General features: G+C 33.3%; 3 protein-coding genes across 6 annotated transcripts; 2 read left to right on the forward strand and 1 right to left on the reverse strand.

The window, feature by feature from the left end:
• Nucleotides 1-7,951: 7,951 nt before the first annotated feature.
• On the reverse strand, nucleotides 7,952-9,269 carry LOC18047987 (small RNA-binding protein 11, chloroplastic; the record flags this gene model as incomplete). Its single annotated transcript, XM_006442324.2, has 4 exons — nucleotides 7,952-8,059; nucleotides 8,137-8,243; nucleotides 8,325-8,393; nucleotides 9,179-9,269. Coding segments are annotated over 4 exons (375 nt in total), but the record flags the coding sequence as incomplete, so codon positions are not given.
• Nucleotides 9,270-14,040: 4,771 nt separating this feature from the next.
• Nucleotides 14,041-17,142, forward strand: LOC18047988. The gene is made up of 3 exons (XM_024188746.1): nucleotides 14,041-14,812; nucleotides 16,279-16,396; nucleotides 16,568-17,142. The coding sequence occupies exons 1-3, from the start codon at nucleotides 14,160-14,162 to the stop codon at nucleotides 16,784-16,786; spliced, it is 990 nt and encodes a 329-aa protein (XP_024044514.1). The 5' UTR covers nucleotides 14,041-14,159; the 3' UTR covers nucleotides 16,787-17,142.
• A 500-nt stretch (nucleotides 17,143-17,642) lies between these two features.
• LOC18047990 (gamma-glutamyl hydrolase 2) lies at nucleotides 17,643-24,493 on the forward strand. Of its 4 annotated transcripts, XM_006442327.2 has the most exons (10): nucleotides 17,644-18,258; nucleotides 18,368-18,454; nucleotides 20,052-20,141; nucleotides 20,692-20,786; nucleotides 21,592-21,652; nucleotides 22,375-22,464; nucleotides 22,590-22,652; nucleotides 23,596-23,684; nucleotides 24,108-24,200; nucleotides 24,305-24,493. In XM_006442327.2, exons 1-10 carry the CDS (start codon nucleotides 17,845-17,847, stop codon nucleotides 24,336-24,338), a joined length of 1,116 nt encoding a protein of 371 aa, XP_006442390.2. In that variant the 5' UTR covers nucleotides 17,644-17,844; the 3' UTR covers nucleotides 24,339-24,493. The 4 variants fall into 4 exon arrangements, 3 of the variants coding, with proteins under 3 accessions (XP_024045490.1, XP_006442390.2, XP_024045489.1); XR_002906727.1 differs by lacking the exons at nucleotides 24,108-24,200; nucleotides 24,305-24,493 and adding an exon at nucleotides 23,206-23,386 and having other exon boundaries at nucleotides 17,643-18,258; nucleotides 23,596-23,683; XM_024189722.1 differs by lacking the exons at nucleotides 23,596-23,684; nucleotides 24,108-24,200; nucleotides 24,305-24,493 and adding an exon at nucleotides 23,206-23,577 and having other exon boundaries at nucleotides 17,643-18,258.
• The last annotated feature ends 804 nt before the right edge of the window (nucleotides 24,494-25,297 follow it).

Below are 25,297 nucleotides of genomic sequence, written 5' to 3' on the forward strand. Positions count from 1 at the left end.
TGAAAAATGGAGACTTATACAATGCTTTTATAACGGTTTAAACATGTCAAATCGTCATATGGTAGAGTCTATGAATGGTGGGAAATTTTTAAACTTACATGAAAGGGCTGCATGAGATTTCTTTAATTCACTTTCTGAAAATTCTCAACAGTGGGATTTTTCAAATCAAAGGGAAAAATCATCTCAAGTTTCTAGAAAGGGGTTATATGAAGTTAAGGATGATTTAGATATGAAATCCACTCTAGCTACACTTTCTAGGAAAGTAGATGCCTTAGCTCTGAACCAATCAATGAATCATCATCCTAGTGTAGCTAATGAGGTTTATGCTATTTGTTCTAACTTGTCTCATACAGCACAGAATTGTCCATCATTACCAGCCTATCAAGAGGCTTATTCTGAGCAGGTACATGCCTTACAATCATATGAGAAAACCTCTAATAGTCCATATTCATCCACATATAATCCTAATTGGAGGAATCACCCTAATTTTTCTTGGAAACAAAATCAACCTTTGTCAAACCAAGGAGGACAACAGTTGAACATGCCCAATCAACAATTTGTCCCTCCTAACCAAGTACATCCTCCTGCCCAACAACCTATGTCTCAATTTGTTGCACCCCAACAAAGAAAGCCTTCTTTAGAGGATACACTTCAAAGTTTCATTCAGTCAACCCAACAAGCTTTTCAGTCAAACACTCAAGCTATTCTAAAGCTTGAACATCAATTGGGTCAATTAGCGACTACTGTAGCAGAGAGAGAAAAAGGAAAATTTCCAAGTCAACCAGTTCCTAATCTTAAAGGAGTGCACGAAGTTGGATCGAGTTCAATCCATCAACATGAAGAAGCAAAATCTGTTATGACCTTGAGAAAAGGAAAATTATTTGACAACAAAGTAGAGGTTCAAACAAGGAAGACATATGTGCCTACTTCTTCAGATCCAGTTCCATCACAAGACTCATCACCAAATGATCTAGAAGAGAGTGGCCCACCAGCTTACATTCCTAAGGCTCATTTTCCTCAAAGGTTAACAAAGGTAAAGAAAGAGACTTCAACATGTGAGATTATGGAAATCTTCAAGCAGGTAAGTATAAACATCCCTTTACTCGATGCTATTAAGCAAGTTCCTTCCTATGCCAAGTTTTTGAAAGATTTATGCACTAAAAAGAGAAATTTGCATGTCACCAAAAGGCATTTTTAACTGAACAAACTAGCAATTTACTTCAATGTAAAATGCCACCAAAATTTAAGGATCCAGGTTCTCCTACTATCTCATGTGTTATAGGGAACCAATGTTTTGATAAAGCATTATTGGATTTAGGTGCTAGTGTTAATCTCTTGCCTTATTCTGTTTACATGCAGCTTGGACTAGGTGAGTTAAAATCAACTCCTATTATTTTACAACTTGCTGATAGGTCAATGAAAATACCTCGTGGTATTATAGAGGATGTGTTGATACAAATTGACAAATTTTATTATCCTGTTGATTTTATTGTTATTGATACTCAGCATGTACAAGATCCTAAGAAACACACCCCAGTTATTCTAGGTCGTCCTTTCTTAGCTACAGCTGATGCTCATATTAGTTGTAGGACTGGAAACATGCAATTATCTTTTGGTAACATGACCATGGAATTAAACATTTTTAATGTTCCCAAGCAGGCACAAGAAGATGATGAAGTCGTTGAAGTAGATATGATAGAAGCATCAATTGATGACTCACTTATTTCTAACCACTGTGACAATCCATTAATACCATGCACAATTGACTCTGATTTCTCTGTTGATGTTGATAGTGGTATTGAAGAAGTTAATGTTTTACTTGATTCGACTCTTATCATAGATCTAATTAAGTGGAAAGAAAAGATTGAGCCACTTCCTCCTGAAGAGAAAATTGAACCATTTAAGTTGGAGCTACTTCCTAAAGTAGTACAACATAGGTCACACTCTGACATGAAAAAGGTGGTAAGATCTAAAGTGTTTAAATTATTAGATTTTTATACTACTTCAGATAACTCTCAGGAAAGCTTGGAACAGAAGAAATCAAAGCAGTGCGATATTGAGGAGTTTCATTACCATCATCCTTTTATGGATAAAATGCTCCAGTGCTTAATCAATTATGCTTTCTGGTATTTTCTGTATAATTGCTTTGATTTTCACCAAATTCTTATTGATCCTAGTTGATTTGTTGTTTACATTAATTTGTTAGTTAGTAGGATTTTTTTTATTTTTTTTATTTTATTTCATTATTTATATTTCTTCTAACGTTTTCTTTTTAGTTGTCATTTTTTTTAAGCTTTTCCAGCCCATCCAGGTGTGTTCTCTCCAACTTTCTCTTTATTATTTATGTTTTTTATTATTATTATTATTTTTCTTTCTTTGTTTGCATGCATATCTTTTGTTTGTGAAACATTGAGGACAATGTTCCAAATAAGTTTGGGGGTGGGAATAGTGTGTGCTTTGTTTGTTAAAAAAAAAAAACCAATTTTTTTTTTAAATTTCAAAAATTCAAAAAATTTTTTTGTGTTTTTTGTTTTTATGTGAAAAGCCAATGATAAGAATTTGATTGACAATGAATATGGTTTTTAGAAAGGGTTGAATATTGTCTTAGTTTATACTTGATTCTTGTGTTAGTTCCTCTTGATTGAGATTCTTTAAACCATGAGCACTAATATCAGTTCTTTCATGATTTTGACTTGAAATTTGAGATTGATGCAGCCTGAGTTGAGAATTTTAGATAGAGTAAATGACTGTTTGTCTTGATTTTTATCTCCACAATACAAAATAGTATACACGGGCACCAAAGTCAGAAATAGCTACCTATAACCCTTAAGAGTGAAGCTATCCTTGAGTAATTTGGGCCTATGTACCACCAGTATGTAGAGGATAATCTACCATGAGAAGAAGACTACCTTAAGGGGTAGAGTGAAAGCTCCTGACTATGGTTAAAAAAAAAGGAAGAAAAAAAAAGAGAAAAAGAAAAATCAAATCAAGTGCATGTGCTGAAAAAAAAATCAAAAGAAAATGCACATAAAAGCCTGTGAAAAAAAAATTGGAGATCAAGATGATAAGATTAGTTTGACCTACTCTTTTCTTTGTTTGAGGCGAAGGTTGTTGAAGTTGAGGATTTTGGGAATGGATTTGATTGAATTGATTTCACACACACACTACAAGAATCGAAAGAGAGATGGGATTGATTATTGAATTAAAGTTAGAACTTTGCCAATATTTGAAATTTTCTTTGAGCTATATAATTTATGCAATCTTTGAGGCTATCTTCATGTTTTGTTAAAGTTTGTTATTCTTTTTATTTTATTTTATTTTTTAAAAAAAAATGATGTTTGTGGGTATCATCACTGAAGCCCTCACGAGACTATAACTCGTCCACTAGGGCCGCCTAGGGGTTTAAAGGCTTGTTGCATACGCTAAATGCAATCGTGATCACCTGCGAAAGTGATTTAGTTAGGATTTACTTTTTGTTTCGTTACTTTTTTTTTTGTTTTTAGTTTTAGTTTTGCTCGAGGACTAGCAAAATCCAAGTTTGGGGGTATTTGATGAGCATATAATACATAAATATTTTACCATTAATTAAATAATTATTAGTTATATTTATTTGTTATTTTTAATTAATTGAATTATTTTATTGAATAGGGAATTAATTGGAGATTATGGATAAAAAGGGCACAAAGGAGTTCAATTTGTGGGCATTAAAGATTAATTAACTTGGAAGCAATTATGCTTATATGCATGTTAATTCAAGCCAAGAAAACCGAACTCAACAAATGCATTCACCATCCACGTGCAAACAAAGAAGAAGGTTAAAGCTAAAGTGAGCAGCACATAAAAACAAAGCTCTTAATTAAGCTTTTGAATGGAAAGTCAAAGTAGAATAAAGGAAGGAAATCAATAGCTTTTGGCTTTTATTGTTTTCAATTACGTGGCAAGCTTAGGGCTTTAGCTTGTAAAAGTTGGTTTAGTTATTAGAATCACAATAGGATTCGGTGGCCAAGCAATATAAAAGGGAGTTTTGCTTTTGAATTAGAGGAGCCGCCAGAAGGGAGTGCAGACGCAAGGCAGAAGAGAGAGCAATCGGTAGTAGCAATATTTCGGCTTCCATGGCTGATTTTATTTCTTGTGTTGCTCTCAATTCAAGTATGTCTAGCTAATTTTCTTACAATGAGGTTAAGGATGAAACCCTATTCAATAAAATAATTATCTTTTTATTTAATTAATTCCCTATATATGTTCTTTGATGGTTATAGTTTTTATTTCACATGATTAATTGGATGTTAATAAAATCTTTTCATCAATTCTGTCATGCATTATTGATTGTTAGGATTAATATTCGATTAATTCTATGCTTGGATCTATAAAGTTTATACATGATTATCTTTGATTTTATGTCTTTCATTAAATTGTTTACATGGAGTGCTTAGGAAACTTTGACTCTTTGTTATTCAATATGTTTACATGAGATTCTTAGATGTCATATTATTAAGCAGAAAAAGAACCTACATTAGATTTAATTACTTGGGCTTAATTGTTATATCCATGAGATGACATAGATTGATTTCGAGTTGTCACTCTAAAATTGGGGATTAATTAATAATTAGATAATTACTAGTTGAATAGTGATGGATTCCGAAACCTTGGCAATTTTTATCTTATTGAATTCTCATTTGCTTTAATTGTTTTCTTAGTTTAATTAGTTTAATTTCTCTTAAAACTCAATTTGGTCAACTAGGTTAGAATTAATATTAATTTTAGATTTAAATTAGACTTTTTCAATTTATAACAATCCATGTGGGATCGACCTCGTTACCACTACTCTATTTCTAGATTCGTGCGCTTGCAAGTACATTAAAATTTTCACAACAGTAGCTGAGGAGTTGGGCTTCAAAGTTGGCCTAAAGCACAAGAAAAAAAATATCTTGAATCCTCGAGTAAGTAGATGTATATGAATGATTGAACTTAATCTTATGATTTTGTTTTATCTTTTTACTGAGCAGACTAAAACCATTAAGGGTCATCACAAGAAGTCAAGAAATAGCTAGTGGATATGACTGGGTTAGATGTTTGGTAGGTGATGATAGCCATGAGTGATGCTGACAGGCTTTGTGTAAGCTAGGTGGCATGTTCTAATATGTGTGTGTGTGTGTGTGAAACAAAGATACACACACACATGTATGTATATGAAACAAAGAAAGGAAACAAAGACACTAGTATTAATAAGAACAATAATAACAAAACGTGAAGTCAACAGAGAAAGAACCCCCAATGGTGGCATGTTCTAATGTTATTGCATAAATTCCTAGATAAATAATAAGAACCAAAAATAGATATGCCTCTGATTTTTGTTGGGTAGATTCTCTGTTGGAATAATAGGTGCATCTAGAATTTTGTGGTCATTTGGTGAGAGTTTACAGTTACATTAGTTTTTGTTATTTCTTTGGCCTTGAAAGCATAAGCTCCAAATCTTCTGGACTCTAATTTAATGGAAAACTCTGGACGACCTCAAGTTCTTATATGTTTAGTTTGATAACTAATATGATTTCATCTTCCCAACTGGATAATTCGATTACGATTTTACATGGCTATGTTATCTGGGAATGTTACAAATGTAAATGAGGATAATACCTTTTGGCCATTCAGTGGCTGATGGAAGTGGTGACAACTTGAGAAAGTGTTACTTTAGAATTAGCATTAAAATAATTAGAATATGCCATAAATTTCTTAATTCATCTATAAATGTCTCTGTGTTCATGTTTCATACTCCATGTATGAATTCTTTTCACTAATCTGCAATCAAGTATATATTGGGCCGAACGTTTTGTTGGACAATTTATCTAACTGATAATTGAAGAAATCTGATATGTCTATCTTGCTTTGGTTTTGTTTTCATATTTGTCTATTTAGTTCAGATGATAAAGCTGCTTTCTGCTGTAGGCAGCTTGGGAGCATGAACAATTTTCAAGACTGAGAGTTACTGCCGCTACCCTTTCTGAGCTCTCTCTGCTCCTGAGCTTTTGGAAAGCATTGGAGGCTTGCTGGATAGCAGGTTACGTTTCAAATTTAATCCTATATATCTTATTCCTAGAGTTTCTACTGGATTTAGATTGTATTTGCTGAACTATTGATCCCGTGCGGGCATTTTGTTGATGAAACATCAATTATCAGAAGTGTCAAGTTAGTTGCCGAATCTCCTGCTGTGAGTTTAATATATTGAGAGATACATCTTGGTTATAATGTTTCATCTGATTGTATATGCATATTTTTATAGATTGACTCTACCAGTGTGCATCTTATAGTTTTATTTTAAGAGACTGACTCTACTAGTGTATATATCATAGTTTAGATACCAGGAAGCTTGCTGGGAACTCCCAATGTAAAAACTGAGTGATCATTGACCCCACTGCATAATAAAATACTTGTAGAGTTGTTGCTGGATCAATAAGTTAATTCTTCCAACTATCTTGCATGCACTTGAAAGTTGATTATTATTTAAGTTGCGTAAAAGTTCATTGTTTAACGTTTTCTGATGGTTCCTTTTCCTTTCTTGTCCAGAGACATATTTATGGTTACCAAGGAAAGAATATTCAAATTTTTGCAGACAACAGTAGCTTGGCTGTCAACCCCTCTTACATACGGTCTTGGTTGGATCTGTTGTCACAAACTTCTCGAGTGGCGTAATTTATCTCAAAGAATGACCCATTTATCATGGCACTGAAAAAGGTTTTCTTTCTTTCACATTTTCACGGTTATGCATGTATGGCTTATTTTGATGATCACGTGGAAAGTGTTGGAAATTGTTGAATTGTCATAAATATATCTTCTTCTTTACTGCTTTTCACTTTTCAGCTTTTCCCTATTTACATTTGACTTCAATGAACGTGGTGACACTTGAGCAAATGGATTAGAATAGAAAACTCCAAAAGTTCCAAGTAGCTAACAATGTTCTCCAACAGGGTCTTGATGATCTAATCAGTTTGTTTCGAAGACCCCCATCCCGTAAGGTAGAAACAGCTTGATGCGGAAGCACGATGCTGCACCAGTCCTGTGTAACTTTTTCAGAGAAGATTTCTCTCGTAACCCAGGTGGAAGTCTCCCAGGAGAAGTTGGCAAATGACAACTACGAATGTGTTATGGTTTAGTTTAGTGACACGAAGGATAGTTTCCAGCAATTGATCCTAGGAAAGATGTCCATAGCTTGTTGTGCCAAAAACAGAAAATCTAAGATGCGAAAAAATTTTGTTGAGATTCATTTTTCTTCCTCATATTACAGCTGGCCTTTTTTTTTGGGGGGGGGGGGGGGGGGGCAGAGAATAATGCTTATATGATTTCTGAACTTCGTGATTATAGCGGATGGAGGCAGTAAGCCAAGAAAAAATGTCTGAATTATGGAAACATGAATTAATTTTTGCTTGTCGCAGTAGATGATTTATGAGCGGAATTTCTAACAACAAAAGATGCTTGTTCATTGGCTTGTATGTAGTCTCGTAATGCATTTTATATATATATAAAATTTTTCTGTATATATATAGAGAGAGAGAGAAATTTTGGAATACTTTTTTTTTCCAGCTTATGAGCACTTCAAATCGACTTAGGTCATGTTTACACAAGGGCGCACATGATATCAATCTAATGGCAATTATATCATCTAAAATCCAAAACCAAGGGTCTTCCATTTTCCCGTTCTCTACTCTGTTCATATTATCATAAATTGACGATTGGAAGGCAGCCGCAGATCCAGCGCAAGCTCCCAGATCTTTGCTCCTTCCTCATTGCAGTTAGTCAAAAGATAAACAGAGATATCCCATGTCAACAAGAAGGTAATCATAAAAGAACAACAGAATTGCAAAACATATTTTGTTATAGATGAAATGATATGAGCATCCATGTATCCAGCATTTAGGACACCGCTATATATTCATATAAAACGTAAAACGATTTAATATCAATTTTCTTCAGGAGACTGAGCAGGTTGTCTCGCAAGTGACGCGTCAGTATTGTAACGTCTGCTGGGTCTTACATTATCCACAAAAATAACTCGTCCATCCAGTAACTGCAAGCACATACTGTGAGATGCTTAAACTCAACAATATAAGCATGGTAGATTAGAGAAAAATGATGCAACTTTACCTTCCCATTCATGTCTACCAAGGCTTTTTGGGCTTCCTCTTCTGTACTGGAAGTCACATACCCGTAACCTTTTGATCTATTCTTACCTATATCCATTATTATTGTAGCTGCAAAAAGAAAAGAATTGGATATTAGAAAATATTGAAGAGGGAACAGGGGTTGAGACTTAAAACGTAAATAGACCAAACCCTCAGTGACTTGGCCAAATTGTGAAAAAGCATCAGCTAACATCTCTTTAGTGGTTGAGAAAGATACGCCTGCAAAAAATGCCAGTTAATTTTATCAAAATTAGATGGTAAGATTGCAAATTCTGCAGCCAAAGGTAGTACGCAACTGAATGAAGGAAATCAAATATGAACATGTTTTCAATCTCAAAATATTAAGAGTAGCATAAGTAACTTGTGAAACAGTTATAAGTTCAAGGGAATTAGATGATGGCATGGTTGAATTTATAAATATTTGATATTTTGGACCGAACAGGGCAAACAGATGGATCCAGATAATTAAGAAAAACAGCAATTCCATGCAACCAAATTAGTGTGGACAATGCAATTGCCTTCCCTATGAGAGTAGAGGGCCTAAATACAAGCAAAAACCTACTGATGCATCTCCAGAAGCTCACATTCACTAGCTGCATGATTAAATCACTGGATGGTCTCACTATGCAGTGAAGAATGAAATAATTAACGACCTGATAAGGCTGCAAGGTGAAGAAACTATTCACCAGAAAAGTTCAAAATCAAATCAAAGTGGTTTTGATTTCGGAAAAAATGAAACAATATAACTTGAGCAACACTATAAAATTATTCAAAGAAATCTCAAGGTCAGTATCCAATTATATCGCTCCGTCGGTTCCACCACAACCTAAAATATCAGATCCCCCCATTTGGATTCGACTGATCAATTTGAGCATATAAAATCGGGTTTTAAACTTCCCTAATCAAAATTTATATTCCACAGAATCGGTTCCTTTAACATGATGCATGACAAAATATTTTGTTGGCAAAATGACATAATAGAAACACTCGCAGAGAGAGAATACCTTTGACGAAAAGCTTAGAAGTGAATCCTCTGTAAAATACGAGTTGAACTGCTGAATTTTTCGAGTTTGAATGAGAGACTGAGCCGCCATTTTTGTAGGGGCGAGTAAAGAAATAAGTAACAAAGTAAGAGGGGAGCAGAAGCAGCCCAGTTTAGTTATATGCCATGTATTTGATCAAAATTGAATGGTTTAATTCTGTTGTTTCCAATAATTTATGCTGTATCTTTTTTAATAATAAAGAAAACTTGCATACCAACAAAGTGTTGGCTCTACTGGTAATGGAGTCCCCTTAAGTGGTTTGATTGAGTTTGCTCCCCAGTTCAAGTCGCAGGAAAGTCGCCTTTGTTGGGAGAACCCGTGTCTCTCGGTTCGAGCGGGGACTTCTAGTCTGAGTTGTGGTACGGGTTTAAAGGTACCTCCCACAGTTGGAGCCCTCCCCAGGGTACCTCGTGGTCAAAACCAAAAAAAAAAAAAATAACGAAAACTTGCATTAAAATTAAAATTAGGGTAATACCTGATTTTATAAATAGATTGCAATGTAATTTTGAAAAATAAAACAATAATTTACGAAATGTTTATAACATAATTTTAATTTTTTTTCAAAAAGGAAAAACAATAAAAGTAAAAAATAGAGAATGAGGGCTACAAACTTTGTATCTTAAACGGCTGTTAGATTATTTGTAAATGAAAGCAACGGTAAGCTATTGGTGGCTTATGGAAACAAGTAATCATAAGGACTAACGAGTTTTTTTTCTTTTTTTTGTGTGGTTACATTAATATATTATAATTAGAATTATATTAATATTTACAATCAAAATTTCATTTGATTATCTTTGATAATTCTAAACTAATATAGCCCAAATTCCTATTCTCATATAATATCAAAGAGAGATATATATTTTTCTCCTCTATTAATGAAGAGACATTTTATCTCACTACAAATAACTTTTTAAGGATTCTCAAATTAATTGTTTCACCCAAAATTTCTATTTACGATAAAATTGTGTTGGACCCATAAAATATTCAATATTTTATAAGGTTTTTCTTACTTTTTCTTTTAGATTTTTTAGAAATTAAATAATAAAAAAAGTTTGAAGAGAAGAATACAATTATTAAAACTGAAAGAGTTAGAATACAATTATTAAAACTTAAAGAGTGAGAAAATTATTAGAAATTGTAAGATTTATAAATAAAAATAGTGTTTATTTAGAAAAATGGTACTTTTGGCATTAAATGGAATATAATTGAAAAAGGGGTTTCAAAAAGATTTTGGAGGGGTGCAAATATCCCGACTCTTATTAATAATGATGTTAAGGATCTTAATATTTGAATCCTAATATTATGTATCATTCATTTATTAAATAATAGATTTCATAGTTTGTAAAATTACTTAATCACTTCGTAAATGTTATATTTGTTGGGACCATATTGGGACTTAAATGTTAGAATATCTAGTATTGCATAAAAAAAATAAAAACTTAACAATTTATCTTCACACAACTAATTATTTTTACATCACATCTAACTTTAATTATTTTGAAAGTTTCAGTATTATTAAATTGCCCTAGCTGGTTATCAAAAGATGAAAGCATGTTAAAATAAGAAATTGCTAAGAAACATGTGTTTAAACAGAGGTTAAGGCTATGAACAATTAAGAAGAAACAACTTACAATCAAAGGTTAAGATTATGAACAATTTAAGGAAGGTATTGAGTAGAGAAAGGGATGGAATGGTTGTCTGCAATTCTGAATTGCGGGTGACAAGAATGCTTGTGCTGTGAAAAGAAATCTGATGGTTTGTAAATGGGGTGAATTTTTCGCTCGCTCCAACTGACTTACAAATGCCCAATATATTACTTTGCACAGTAGTGTTTGGGATCCTAAAGATCAACTCTTAATTTGGTGCGATAGAATAATATTTTTTCTAGTCATGAAATTCAATATATAATAGATTAATAACACACATCAATTAGAACTTAACTGTTAGAATTCATAACATTAGTCTACTCTTGAGGGTAGTTCTCTTAACATATTATGTTAGATTGCCTTCATTCAAAATATGTTAGACTGCTTGTTGAAAGCTATATCCCCTTTTTCATTATATCGGTAACTTTGAATTGATCCAATAGCTCTTGAAAAGCACATAGAACAATAATCATTATAAATTATAATCAAAGACTAAGCAGGTCTTCTTTGCATTTGATTACTGGCATTTCAATTAAGTTTGTCGTTTACTTCAATTTTTCTTGCTTTCAATTTTCACTGTTTTTTTTAATAAAATAATTTATTTAACTAGTCATAGAAATAAGAGAGAAAAGGGGCCATTTCTTGATTCAAAGTCAATTATAATTATAAAACTTGAGCGGACATTGCATGCCTAACTTCCACGCACCCTAAAACGGTTTGATTTATTTTCTCGCGTTCGTGAATTTCCATGAAAGAGAGTGCCTTTCCTCTCTTTCCAGACAGTGACTGCAATTATGGAAAAATTATGTTAACATGACAAATACATAACGTTATTACAAGAATAAGTTTTTGGACCCGAGACTTGAGGGAGGTTCTATCTAATTCTAAAGGTTGTAACCAAATTATAGTCCCCAATTTTTTTGAAGTTAAATAAAATAAAATAAAATTTAATTATAAATAATACTTTGGACATTCTTGTTATTTGTTCTTCTAAGATAAATAGCAACCTAATTATTTATTTATTTGTTTGTCTGTTTTTTTTTTAAATAACAGTTTGTTAGCATAAATATTTACTTGTGAAATCGAGGAGGAGAAAATGTTAGAAAAAATAAAAAGAAAAAAAAACTAAGGGAGATAGAATCAGATTTTCCTTTTTGAGCAAAGAACATACGTAAAAAGACATTAAATCTATTAAGTCTAATTGTCTATAACGGTAAATTGCATAACGAATAATTTAGCAGCGTAAAATAAATTTTATTAGATTATGAGTGTTCTGATTATTTTCTGGAGTACGAATTTTCCCATCGTAAAACAAACGCCGGAAAATATAACCTTTGCGGTGGTCTTTTACTATGTTGTCGTGAAAAGGTTAATAGTTGAGTAATATTAGTAATTTAATGCACCTATATCGTATATTATTAAAAGCAACGTGTTCTTTGTTTTAGGTAATTTTTTCGTTATCCATGATTTTTAATTGAAATACTTGGCTTACAGTTATTTTGTAAAGCTGTTGAGGTTTTTTTTTTTGACACAGTAAAGCTGTTGAGGTTGAGATGGTCATATTCTCGTCTCATTATTGAGGTTGAGATTTTGAGTAACTTCTAGTGTATTGTAGAAGTAATTTTTTTTTTTTTTAATCTTTTTTGTTATGCTACATGGCTGTAGAGCAAACCTCAACAAACATTAGGCTAGCCTCTAGGACTGCAAAAATTATATGCTGATGGATGCAATATTTTAAAAACGTTGGCATGATGAACTTGAGCAAAGACATTAGGTACGTTATCATGATGAAGTGAGCAAAGACAATAGGTAATGTAACCCCGAAAAAAAAAAGGGGGGGGGGTGGCTGGATGGATAATGTCTTTTAAAAGGAGAGTTGCAATGACTTTGACTATTCAAAATACCTATAGAGTTGACTTTTTGGCATATAGATCTCACACTGGCTTCGGCTCAACACACCCACAACCTGCTCCCTTTCACTCGAGTCTCAAGAGTTGTTGAGTCAAAAAAAAAAAAAAAAAAGGAAGAAGAAAGAATCATTTGCTCATGGCTCTAGCAAGCAGCAATTTCATGCCAACAAACAGGCTATCTTTGCCCATATCCACTGCCAAATCCCACTCACAAAGAGCTGTGAAAATAATGTAAAGTTGATTTTGTTCAATTCTGATTTTCATTTGATTGTTAATGAAATTATCTTTACAAGATTATAGTTATATATATATATATATATATATATATTAAATCAGAAAATGCTGTAAACCCCCAAGACCATCAGGCAGCAAGGGAAGGTATCCACAAATCAATAATGTGCTCACAGTTGCAGATAAGAAGAAAATGACATTGATGCCAACGGAGAGCAATGCTGCTGCTGTTAATGGCTTGAAGCCGAAGGTCGAAGAAGATAACAAAAACATTGATGCTGATGCTCATAATTCCACAGCACAGACGACTCAAACTAATGATTAATTATATTTGCTTGTTTAAGAATGGTGTCTGCGACCGTCCAAAATCTCGGATCGATTTGTTGTTGTAGTCCGTGAGATATGTTTATTTGTCTATTGTCTATACATACATATACATATGTATAGCACTAAGTGATATGATGTTCATTTTATTCACCCAAACGCTTTATATTTGGTTCATTTTTTATTCCAGTATATTTAATAGGGTTGGGTTCACTTTACTTAAATTTCTCATATAATGGTTACTTCAATTTTTCATCTTCTATTTTATTTTATTTAATAGTGTATTACAAAGTTTTCTTTTGATTATTTAAAAGTAAATTTAGTCTATTCTAGACCAGATATCCAAATAGTTTATTACAAAATTAATTTAGGAAGTTTATGTAGATTTTTACCCAGTTGATTGGCTAGTAAGGAGTTATATTTTTCTTTTATCTTTATTAATAATTTCACTCAAAATAATTTGAAATTGATATGGGGTTTTATGAGAGAATATTAGTAGTTAAATATCAGGAGAAAATTATGGTGCAATGGTGTACCGTGTCAACGTTGCACCCAGCCGTTGGATCTCAATGAATTCATCCATTCAAATAGATCGAATGGCTGGATGCAACGGTGGCACGGTATTACCGTTGCATCGTAGCCGGACCCATCTAAATATCAATACCAAAAACAAAAAAAAGGTCCAAAGCATGTTCAATAGGGCTAGCCCCAGCCTACTTCCCTGAGCTGTGACCCAGCCCACGTTCATTTCCTCCCAAATTTCATTTCAATTATTTTTAGTTTTTGTCTAAAACCTCGCCTAAATCCTAAAACCCTCACGGTTCTGTGCCGATGTCTGTCTTCTTCAGAATCAGAGCCAAGAACCCACCTCACATTCCCCACAAATCTCACTCAATTCTTTCAATCATCGCCAGAACCCTAGCTTCATCCTCTTCACAAACAACCCATAACAAAAACAAGAACAAGAAACCCCTTTCGGTTCTTTTCGAAGAGGTAATAGGATCACGCGAAAAAGCTGAAAGCGATAACGAAAGCAACAGCAACGATGAGTTGAAGAAAGGGCTGAAAGAATTGGAGCTGGAGGTTAGAAATTTGAAAGCAAATGCAAAAGTTCAAAAAGATTCAAATATAAATGAAAATGTGAGACTGAATGTGGAGAGACAGGAAACTAAGAATGCGAAGAAAGAGGAAACTAAGAATGTGAAGAGATTGGGGTTGTACTCGTTGTTTGTTAATGAGAGGCGATTGAAAGAAGAGAAGAAGGGGATGAGAGAAAAAAATGAGGCAAGTGTTCTCAAGGAGCTTTCACCGGAAATGGAGATGTTTGTGAGTCATTTATATAAAGAAGGGTACTTCAAGAAAGCGAACTTTTTATCTGATAGTTTGAAGATGTTGGATTTTAGTCGGTTTAATGATAGTTATGCCAGAGATTTTGTTAAGTTTGCGGCGCAACAGTTTGCCAAGGACCATCAAGAACTTGCAAAGTAAGATGATTCTTTTGTTGGCTTATTGTTTTTTTTTCTGTTTGTTTATGTATTGATTGTTATGAAAGAAATTTTGGTGCTTTAGTTGTAAGCTGTTATGACTGGAAGTGATTTTTGTACTAGCATTAGCTAAACTTTCTCATAAACCAAACGTTAACTAAAGCTTCAAATTGCAATTCAAGTGCTTTTCGACCTAAAAAGTTAATTTTTCCTTGGTTTTCTTATCAAGCATTTTTTAGGGGGAAATGAGAAAAAAAGAAAGCATTCTTGTCTATTTCCTTCAAATATTACGATATGAATATAAGAATGCGTTTGCAAGTGCCAAAAATACTGTTAAATGTGCTTTGAATGTGTTTGATTGTTATTTGTGGTCTATTTAGAGTTTTGAGGAATTGACAAAAAGAAGGAAAGACTGTGAGATTTTAACTCTATGGTACTGGTTTATGAAAAGGAAGAACTATTGAAAGCTAATTAGTTATGGAAAGGAAGAACTATTAGTCTCAGTTGAGAAAGGGCTTTTGCTTTATAGTTTATGGTACTGCATGTGGTGAAATTGTAATTGGTGTCTATTCAATGATCGTATTTTGACTTTTGATAGTTATGCCTGTATTAGGTAATGATTTATGAAGTTATGTTAATTTAAATTTGCAATGGAGATTAACATTGAGCTGAATGTTTTGAGTTTGGAAATCATTATGGGCTCATGGGGCAAACTAATTATGCTCTGGATATAAATTGTAATAGGTCATTGGTATATTTAGAATATTACTTGTTTACTGGTTTCCTTTTGGTGAAAATGCTTAGATACATTGGGGGAACTGCTCTCCATATAAATGAGATGGACTAACAATGTTAAGAATGATAAAATGAACTGCTCTCCATATTTAGAATAATAGGTTTGTTTAGGTTTTCACTTCTTTTCAGAAATTAGAAACAAAGAATAGAAGAACAAAGCATTGTGTGTGCTGAAATGCCCTCTTGAAGCAGTTAGAACTATGATATCAATCTGTACTGGGATTTTAAGAGCAATGGCTAACCTAAGATTTATTAGCCATAGGTGTGAGGGTATCAGTCTCTGCATTGAATATGATAAGGTATTAGACTTAAAGCATTTATGGACCTGTGGGGTTAAAATAAAGTAATAGGAAACTGTTGGTTCATATTAAAAATGATATGTAGTATGCAGCATGTATTTATCTCAGAAACAGAATGATTAATGATGCAATGCTCATTTACAAACTTTATTCAGCTGCAAATATCGGCACAATTCCATGTGATAATAAAATAGATTGTACAAGTATTGACTAATCCAATGTCATGGTAAAATTTGACAGATGTTTGACTTGTTATATTAGTCTTTTTTGTTCAACTCAGAATGCCTGTTCTAATTCTACTTACTTCTTTGCCAGGAACAATGTGTGAGTGCTATTGTGCTCTAAATAACAACCTGTATTTTGGATTTGCAGATGGTTGTCTGGCAGTGACTTGAAAAAGGTGGCGCTCTTTGGTTGTCCTTCTCTTTCAAGGAAGAATGTTTTTTCTGCTAAACAATTGCGCCATTATTTTGAAATTGAAGAAGACACTGTAAGCTAATATGTCCCTGAATCTTCTATGTTCCAGTCATTAACTACATCTGCATGTTCAGTACATTTTTATTATGAAATCCCCTTTGCTTTTGCTTCCATGGTTATTAACTGCCTGCTTATCTCAGTAGAACTTTGTCATTGAACTTCCTCCTTTTTGCAATAATTTCAGGTATGTTGCAAATGTGTGCTAAAAGACTCTTGCAACTTTGCAAATGAAAGCTGGAATCGTCAGACCAAGGATTTGAAATTGGATGCTGTTATGAGGGTTATCTCTTTGTATGCTTTGGAGTCTGTGCCTCCTCAGCTGGCAGTGTCAGATGAAGTAAAGGCTTCTGTCCATCGAGTGTTGAAGGAGATTATCAATCTAAGTCGAACTACTACAACATAGTCCAGGTATTTGTTGAGAAATTTCGCACTGGAATTACTTTGCTTTTGTAGTAGTTCTTCCCAGTGAACTATTGACGGCATATCACAAGGGACAAAGATTTCAGAGATGCAGATCATTAATACAAGCATGCAAAAATCGGTGAGAAGGAAATTTGACATAAAGACTGACGACTGATGGTACAATTATCTATTCCAATTTCTGCTTGTGTTGATGTCAGAAAGTGGAATTCAACTGATTTCTGATGGGGGGCTGTGTTCCTTTATCAACTTATTGATAGTTCTAGGCACAGTAATTAACTTGCTTATTATTTTGTTGCCCGATATTTTTCTTTTCCAAAGATGTCGAGACGAGTAATATTATTTTTCTTTTTTTGTTTGAATGGATGATCAATAATTTTACTAGAAACACAAATGCACAAAACCATTCTGCTCTGCAATGGAAGTGAAGGCAGTGATGTTCTTCTGGAAAAAACAAAACAAAGAAATGGAATTTTTTTTTTTGGGTTTCCTTTAACATCAGACACCTGCCGGCTGCCAAGACCACCTTTAGATTAAATCTTTTATGGCCCACATCTTTGCTCAATTTATAATCGAAGAGACTAGGAATTCCTAGAATAGAATCGAACCCATGCACTCACTTTTGGTGGGGGCACTCCACCGACAGATATGGAAAGCTTCTGTTGTGTTAAAATTCAGTTGAAGTTTTTTTTTTTTCATAAAACTGAGGCTATTTGAAAGTCACTTCAATAAATTTCTCTGGTCATTTAACAGTCTTCTCTAAATTCTAACGCACTACCAGGCTAACAGCCTATGCATTTAGGGAGAGATTTGTCACTTCTCGAAACTTAATGCAACATCTGTATTAATCTGAAAGCAGTGGGAGAAAAATAAACATAATTTTGTCAATCATATTTATAGGTGAAAGTAGTAATTATCATCCTCTTTTTCCTTCATTTGAATCATTTCCTTCACGTGAGTTTAAAAACTCAGCCAAGCAGCTTAAATTCTGTCCCGTTCCTCCACTCACAAGCTCCCATCCCTTCGATCATTATCCCTAAAATGCCCCCCACTTTATTCCCTAATTCCGATTCTCCCCCCGCCACGGCCTCCCAAATCCACCCCGTTTCCTCCTTTTCTTCCTCTCCTTCCGACACGTGGAACTACATCTGGATTACGATATTTCTCTATCTGTTCAAACGACTTTCTAAATCCAAACCCCAGTCAACGATTCTTTTACCGAGTCAGCAGCGAAAGAATGACTCGGTGCCTCGCTCCCCTGCCGCAACCGATCGTAGATTAAACAACCGGCCAGTGATCGGAATCCTAAGTCATCCAGGTGACGGCGCGTCTGGAAGATTGAATAACTCGAAGAACGCGTCGTACATTGCGGCGTCCTACGTGAAGTTCGTTGAATCGGCCGGTGCTCGTGTTATTCCTCTTATTTATAACGAGCCTGAAGAGATTCTTTTTGGGGTGATAAATAATTAAATTAAATTAAGTTAATAAAAATATGAAATTAATTTTTGTTTAGCTATTTTGTTCTTTGTCGTGAAAACTGAGATCGTTGCGTTGCTTGTTGCAGAAGCTGAAATTGGTAAATGGTGTACTGTTGACTGGCGGATGGGCTAAGAAGGGTTTGTACTTCCAGATTGTTGAAAAGATTTTCAAGGTAATTATTCCTCCATTTTCATATGTATTAATGTATGTATACATACAAGAGTTAAAAATCGCTTTTGTGTGGAAGCAGCACGAAGCGATTTATGAGAGGAAAAAGCAGTCATTGGTGCATGGGATAACAGGTGATGTAGTACAAAAGGACTATTACACCTGGCCCTATCATTTTAGTGGTAGCCCATAACAATTATGGGTACCTAATTCCGTGGCCCGCATTGATGGAACTATCTTTATGCTTATTGCTTTATTTTCATTTTAATCATAAGTTTATTTGTATCCTTGGCAGTATAAAAAAAAATTAAAAAAAATATAATCATAATTTTAATTTCGTAGTTAATTATTATCAATTTTTATTATTTTATTTTGCTAAATATTTAATCATTAACTTTTTAACTTAAATTTAATATCCAACAATTTAATAATAAATTTAAGTTACTATTTTTTAATTTTATTTGAATAATCTTAATTAATAAATAACATAAATGATTAGTAATATGAGAGTACATATACTGTCTAATTTATTATTTTAAATATAATGTTTTAAATATTTAACAAATAATTTGAATTAATATGCATTGCATTTAGATTTAATTATTTGACCTTGTAATTTTGTTTAATTTATTTATCTTATTCATTTTGTACCACCACTGGGTCTGAACCATGATACATCAAACACAAAACATAATATTATAATCTATAATTGATTGAGTCCAATTCTCTATCTAATCTAATCTAATATGGCAAGCAAAATGTATATTTGCCAATGACCTTGTTTCTTCACGGAGTGTCACTGAGTATTTTACCTGAAACTTTTTTTTTTTTGGGAAAATAATTGCTTAAATGCTTCTCGAAATATTACTTTTATTATCTCTCTCTTCTAATTGCCTTCTGACTTTTGTTATTTTTAGTTTACTTTATATTCTGTTTCTGCCAAAAAAGTACTTTGAGTGCTTAAATCCAAAAATGCTATACTTTCAGGTAAAATTGCATTATCTACATAATAGTTGAAAGTGTTTTATCAAAAAGGAATTGTTAAATAATTTTTGAAAAAGCACTTAAAGTGTTTGCTCTTTTATATCCAAAAAGTAGTTTTTAAAAATTTTGTTAAGTGCTTTGCGAAAAGCACATCAAGTGTTCTTATTTTGAATAAATCTCTATTCATGTCCCCATGACACTACAAAAGTAACACAAGCCACTCTTGATGATATTGGGAGGCTCTCAAGTGAATTATGATTTCCCTAGCTCTTTATGGCCAACACTTAAGTGTATGTTGTATACACTTAGTTTTTGTATTCTTAGTGGACAGCACTTGTCCACTATCAGTCTAAATCTTCTTCATTAATACATTTTTGAGTTTCTTACCCAAAATAAAAGTGTACATTCTATGAGTTCTTAGTACATACGTAATATTCTGTGTGGTTATTATAAATCTTGCTTATGTGATAGTTGTCTTTGATTGTTTATCGCTTAAGCTTGCTTTTTTACATTTCTCAATCGCATTAAGCAAGTAAATGGAATATTGCTACCTATTGAATTTCATACTGTAAGATATCTTCACTAATTTTATGCCTATTCTTTTCTGTTTCTTGCAGAAAATTTTAGAGAAGAACGATGCAGGAGAATATTTCCCTCTATATGCCATTTGCTTAGGCTTTGAACTTATATCAATGATTATCAGCAAGGTAATTTCTCTCTCTTTTTTATTTTGTGTATGGTTAATGTAATCTTCTGATTTGTATACGTGCAATCCACCCTTTTGAAATACACTCATCTTAGGTTTTAATCACCTATTTTTTACCTGGTTAGTCAACTTCTATGTCTTGATTAATGTCCTGGTATTCAATTTCAATATGGTTTCTAAGGTTTAATAAAGGATGTATCATAATAACGCACTTCTCTAAATTTTCTGATAGCTTGACTGAATGCTTTTAATTTATATCCTGCACATGAGAATGTTCCAATATTACTGCTTACTGAGAAATTTGTGATGATACTCCTTTTGGCATATTACTAGTAGCTTGACACTTAAGGTGGCTTTTGATGAAAGAGGAATTTTGCATTGTTGAATTTGATGCAGATTTTGCGTCTCTTGTTTTGATGATTCATCCCTGTCTATTTTGAAAAACTTCATTGTTGAATTTGAGTGAAATCTTATTTCTATCATTAGGATCCTTGGAATATTTCAATGAAGTGTGATTTTAAGAATGCACCGGTTTTTTACCTTGATAATAGGACAGAAACATTCTTGAAAGATTTAATGGTGCAGATCAGGCATCTACTCTTAAATTCATCAAAAACTCTAAAATTGAAGGAACCGTGTTTCAAAGGTACATAATATTTCACTTCTTTCTAATTTTTTAATGAAATTACAATTAATGATTATAGCATCCCATCACATGCAATGGTCCTCTTTGAAGACTTCCTATCCTAACAACTTTGCTCACTTGCTGTCAGGCTGTCCTGTGCTGGCGAGCAATTTCCATGAACAAAATTTGTGGATTGAGTTATTGCTTTCCAGCATTTGTAACAAGACATGAACTGAAAGAAACGTAACTCATCTTTTTAAGAAAAGATTTATGCAAACATCTAGAAAGAAAGAAGATGAAAAGAAATAGAGACAATTGGAAGAAGAAGAGCAGGAAAGAACAATCATACAATTCAATAGAACCTGTGATGCCATTTCTTGAAAAGTAATAAACTGTAGAATAACGAAGGGATTGGTATTTGGTAGCAAGATTGTTTCTCATGGCTATATCATAAAGTTTAAGTTTCACATCACATGAGATAGAATCTTCATTTTAGCATTTCTGATGCCTTGTATATTGTTATTATTATTATTTTCCAAAAGGCAGTCTCTTTAGGAAACTTGTCTTATGGCTAGTCAAAGCACATCCTTGATGTTTAAACAGTTATAAATTTGTAGATAGTTTTTTCGTGCCATAGTGAAAACGTAATAAAATAATTCAACACCTTTTATATTTTCGCACAGATTAATTGTCATATGTTCAGCTTCAAAAAGAATAAAAAAATGACATATGTTCATTTGTTATTGGTGTGTCTTATATGACATCATCAGAATAACTAGTTATTAATTGCTCAAGTCACACTTTCTTAACCTGATGCTTTTTGCAGATTTGCGCCGGAGTTGCTTAAAAAGTTGAGTACGGATTGCCTTGTTATGCAGAAGCACATTGTAAGAAACCTGTTTTCATTATTGCTTATTTTGCTTTGCTTCCGTATCCAGATTCAATTACTTGAAAATGACTTAAGCTTTATATTCTAAAACCAGCATATTTTTATTGTTAGATTCAGTGTCCTGTTTGCATGATCCCACATCTTCCGCAGTCACTTGGTTGGATAATTTGTCCCATGTGATTTCTTCAGGCTGAAACATTCTGGTGGCTTGTGCTGCAAGTGCTCATGCATAGAAAACTACAATTTTTAAAAATAAAGTATAGATTTTTTTTTTCTTGATTTGAATTTTAAATCGAAGTACATGAAGCAAGGAAGGATTGTTGAAGTCTAAAATCCATTATATTCTTTACAACTAAAGTTGATCTCTCTTTTGCCCCCAGGTTTTACATATTACAGTAAAGTGGGCTAACAATATGCTGTCCTTTGAAGAACAACTATCAAAGAGACTGTTTAATAAAAATAATTGTGTTACTCATGAATTCTTTGTTTGATGAAAGAGTCAAGTGTAAGATGCAGGTTTATATGGTAATTTTCCTTTGTTGTGATCCTCTTTGTTTCATGGTCATGGAGGAATTCCATTCTAATTGGCTTTTGCTTCAATTTATCCTTTTAGAACATTGGACTTAGAATTTGGGAAATGATGGATTGTAAAAGTAGGGAGTACGGATGCATCTGTAAATAGGTAGTTGATCTAAAATTTATGGTGTACCGTTGCAACAGTATGGCATTTCACCTGAAAGGATGCAGGAGAATCTGGATCTATCTAAATTTTTTAGGATCTTGACAACAAGTGAGGATATATATAATAAGGTACATTGCATAGATATTCCTTTTATATTTAAATTAATATACTGTCAGAATTTGCAAGAATGCTTTAAATTATATTATATTCTTATGCAATGTTACTCTTAACATCTGTTATTAATAATTATCAGGTCTATGTCTCTACAGTGCAAGCTTATAACTATCCATTTACTGGCTTCCAATGGCATCCGGAGGTATTAACTTGAAAGCGAATTGCATCGTGCTCGGCTGTGCTTGCAAAATTATTTATTATTTTGGTTAACAGATGCATGGAAGTGTTTCAGAATCATTCAACCCTTCTGAATATATACTGTTTTAATGTGGAGATTAATTTCACTTCAAATTTATACAATGCATCCATGCTGTATGGTTTGTAGCTTGATGGATGGCATTTTAGTATAAGTTCTAACATCTGGAAGTTCACATTCAAATGATTTGTTTGGTAAACAGAAGTCAATTATGTTAAATAAACAAATTTCAGAGGCATGAATTGTAAAAAGTTTCCTTTCAAATTAATGTTCCTGTACTTTCTTTGCTATAAGATTCCTTGTATACAAGTTACTTCACATGCAAATGAAAATCATCAAGCAGGAACTTTTTGTGATTTTAATTGCAATATCAAGATTGATGAAACAGTATTTGGGAATGGAGAAGCCTTGTATTTTCAATTAGTAGCTGAAATATTGTTGTAGTACTCAGTCACCTTGTCTTGATTTTCCTTTAACATATTCAATTGTTAAACTGAAGTCTAAATGAGGTGCTCATGCTGTGCCCCAAGTTAATCAATCCTTTTGCGGTGAAACTTTTGAGCAATGCTGGGGAGCTGAGATCTAGATGTTCAAGATCTTGCAGTGAAGCTATCTGGCAGTGCCTATTTGTCTCTCATGGCTTGGGTTGAATTCAGGCCAAGCTTGAACATCTGTATCATGTACATCTCAAGTCAAATTTCTTTCTATTCAGTATTCATTACATGTTTGTTACTGCATTGCTAATTAGCTCTGTTTTCTGTTTGCATCTGTGTGTAAATTCATTTTTGCGTTCATTCTGTTTCTCCCTCTCAGGTGTTTTGTTCATAAATTTTGCAGTAATGTGACTGTTTCTGTTTTAGAGATTAAAAGGTTGCCAACTGTTCTACAGAAAAATGCTTTTGAATGGGGATTCAGTGGAGTTCCACACTCGGAGGATGCCATTCTGGTGACTCAACATGTTGCAAACTTTTTTGTCAGGTTAGTTCTCGATAACTGTAAGAAAAGCATTTGTGGTTTACATAGAAAATTCCACCGCTGCACATTGCAATGGGCAATGTCCTCTATAGCTTATGCATTGTCTCAACAAGGCTTATTACTTTTCCTGAAATGCCCCTCTTTTTTTTAACATATATGATGGAAAAGCAGAAATCAATAAATTGTAATACTCTGTTAATAACTCTCATTGGCACTCATGCACAAAGATGATTGAATTTGCAAACAGATAATTATTTGAAATTACATATTAATAGTCGTTCTTATCAATTCAATGACCAAAACTTACTTAGGAACACCATTGGAGGATGATTTATTGGAGAAATTTAATTAGGGCTTTGCTTTTTATTGTACCTAAACAAGTGTAAGGAGCTGAGGCTAACATTGACTCTGTGTCTTTGTTTGCAGTGAGGCTAGGAAGTCATTGAACAGGCCACCTGCTCGGAAAGTGCTTGACAACCTCATTTACAATTACAGTCCCATCTATTGTGGGAAGGATGGGTAACCAATATTTTCTGTCATTCGACTTTGATGCTAGTTCAATATTAATATTTGCACATAAATTTCTGAACTTGATTGCTGTATATCAATTCGCTTCACCGCAGGAGGGGATACGATGAGGTTTACATCTTTACCTAACTTCGACCTTGAATTCTCTGTAAAAGTACCAATTGTAACGAACTTCAAAGCTTGGAAAATGTGTTATTGTTAGAAGTGTATACACTGCTCTCACTGTTATGGACTTTGTTACAAATATTTACCATTCTTGTAGAAATATATTTGACATTAATATTTATGATGATGGTGCTTTCAAGTCACAATAAAATCTGGAGTAACCTTATCCCTGGGGAAAGGTAGCTGGATCGAAGTATTAAATATATTTCTGCTCTCACTGCAAAATTATTATGAAAATTTTGCGAAGACATCGACAGCAGGGGGGGGCCAGAAAATGGATAAAATTTTGCAACAAATTAAATTCATGAAGCAAAATTTGTGGTTATCGGTAAGCCAAGGTCGTCTCCTTTGTTTCCATCTTATGATTAGAAATAAGGTGTGCCATAAGCTCTTGTATTTTTTGTTACAAGGTCGCCATTATATATATATGGAAGAAGACTGGTGAGTCTGATGTATAAGAGTGCTGTTTTTTTTTCCGAGCATTTATTTCATTAGTAAGTCTATGAAGATCAATTTGCGCTTATTCTTATTCTACATATTTCCTATGGTACTGTTATGCTGCTGCATGGGTAGCTTAGCTATGACGACTGCAAAAAACATGCAAAAAACGTAACGGTTGAATCAGTTCTTCTTGAGCTCAGAGTCCATATCATTGATTCTCCGGGTGACTTGGCAATAATTGATCCATTTTGTACTTGGTAAGCGACTGGGTTGTGATGAGTGCTTAATTTCACATCAGTTTTGCAATTATTTGATATTTTTCATGAACTTCTTGAATTTTTGTTTGTCTTTTTTTTTTTATGTTTTTTAGGAGTTTTTATCTAAAGAAACAAAAAGGAATAGAAAAGTTATAAATTAGTGTGGAGAATAGTCAGATTGCGACTTCATGGATTTTGATTGCTTCTTGGACGAATCTTTAGAAT

This window comes from Citrus clementina, unplaced genomic scaffold, assembly GCF_000493195.1.
Source record: "Citrus clementina cultivar Clemenules unplaced genomic scaffold, Citrus_clementina_v1.0 scaffold_3, whole genome shotgun sequence".
NCBI classification, from domain to species: Eukaryota; Viridiplantae; Streptophyta; class Magnoliopsida; order Sapindales; family Rutaceae; genus Citrus; species Citrus x clementina.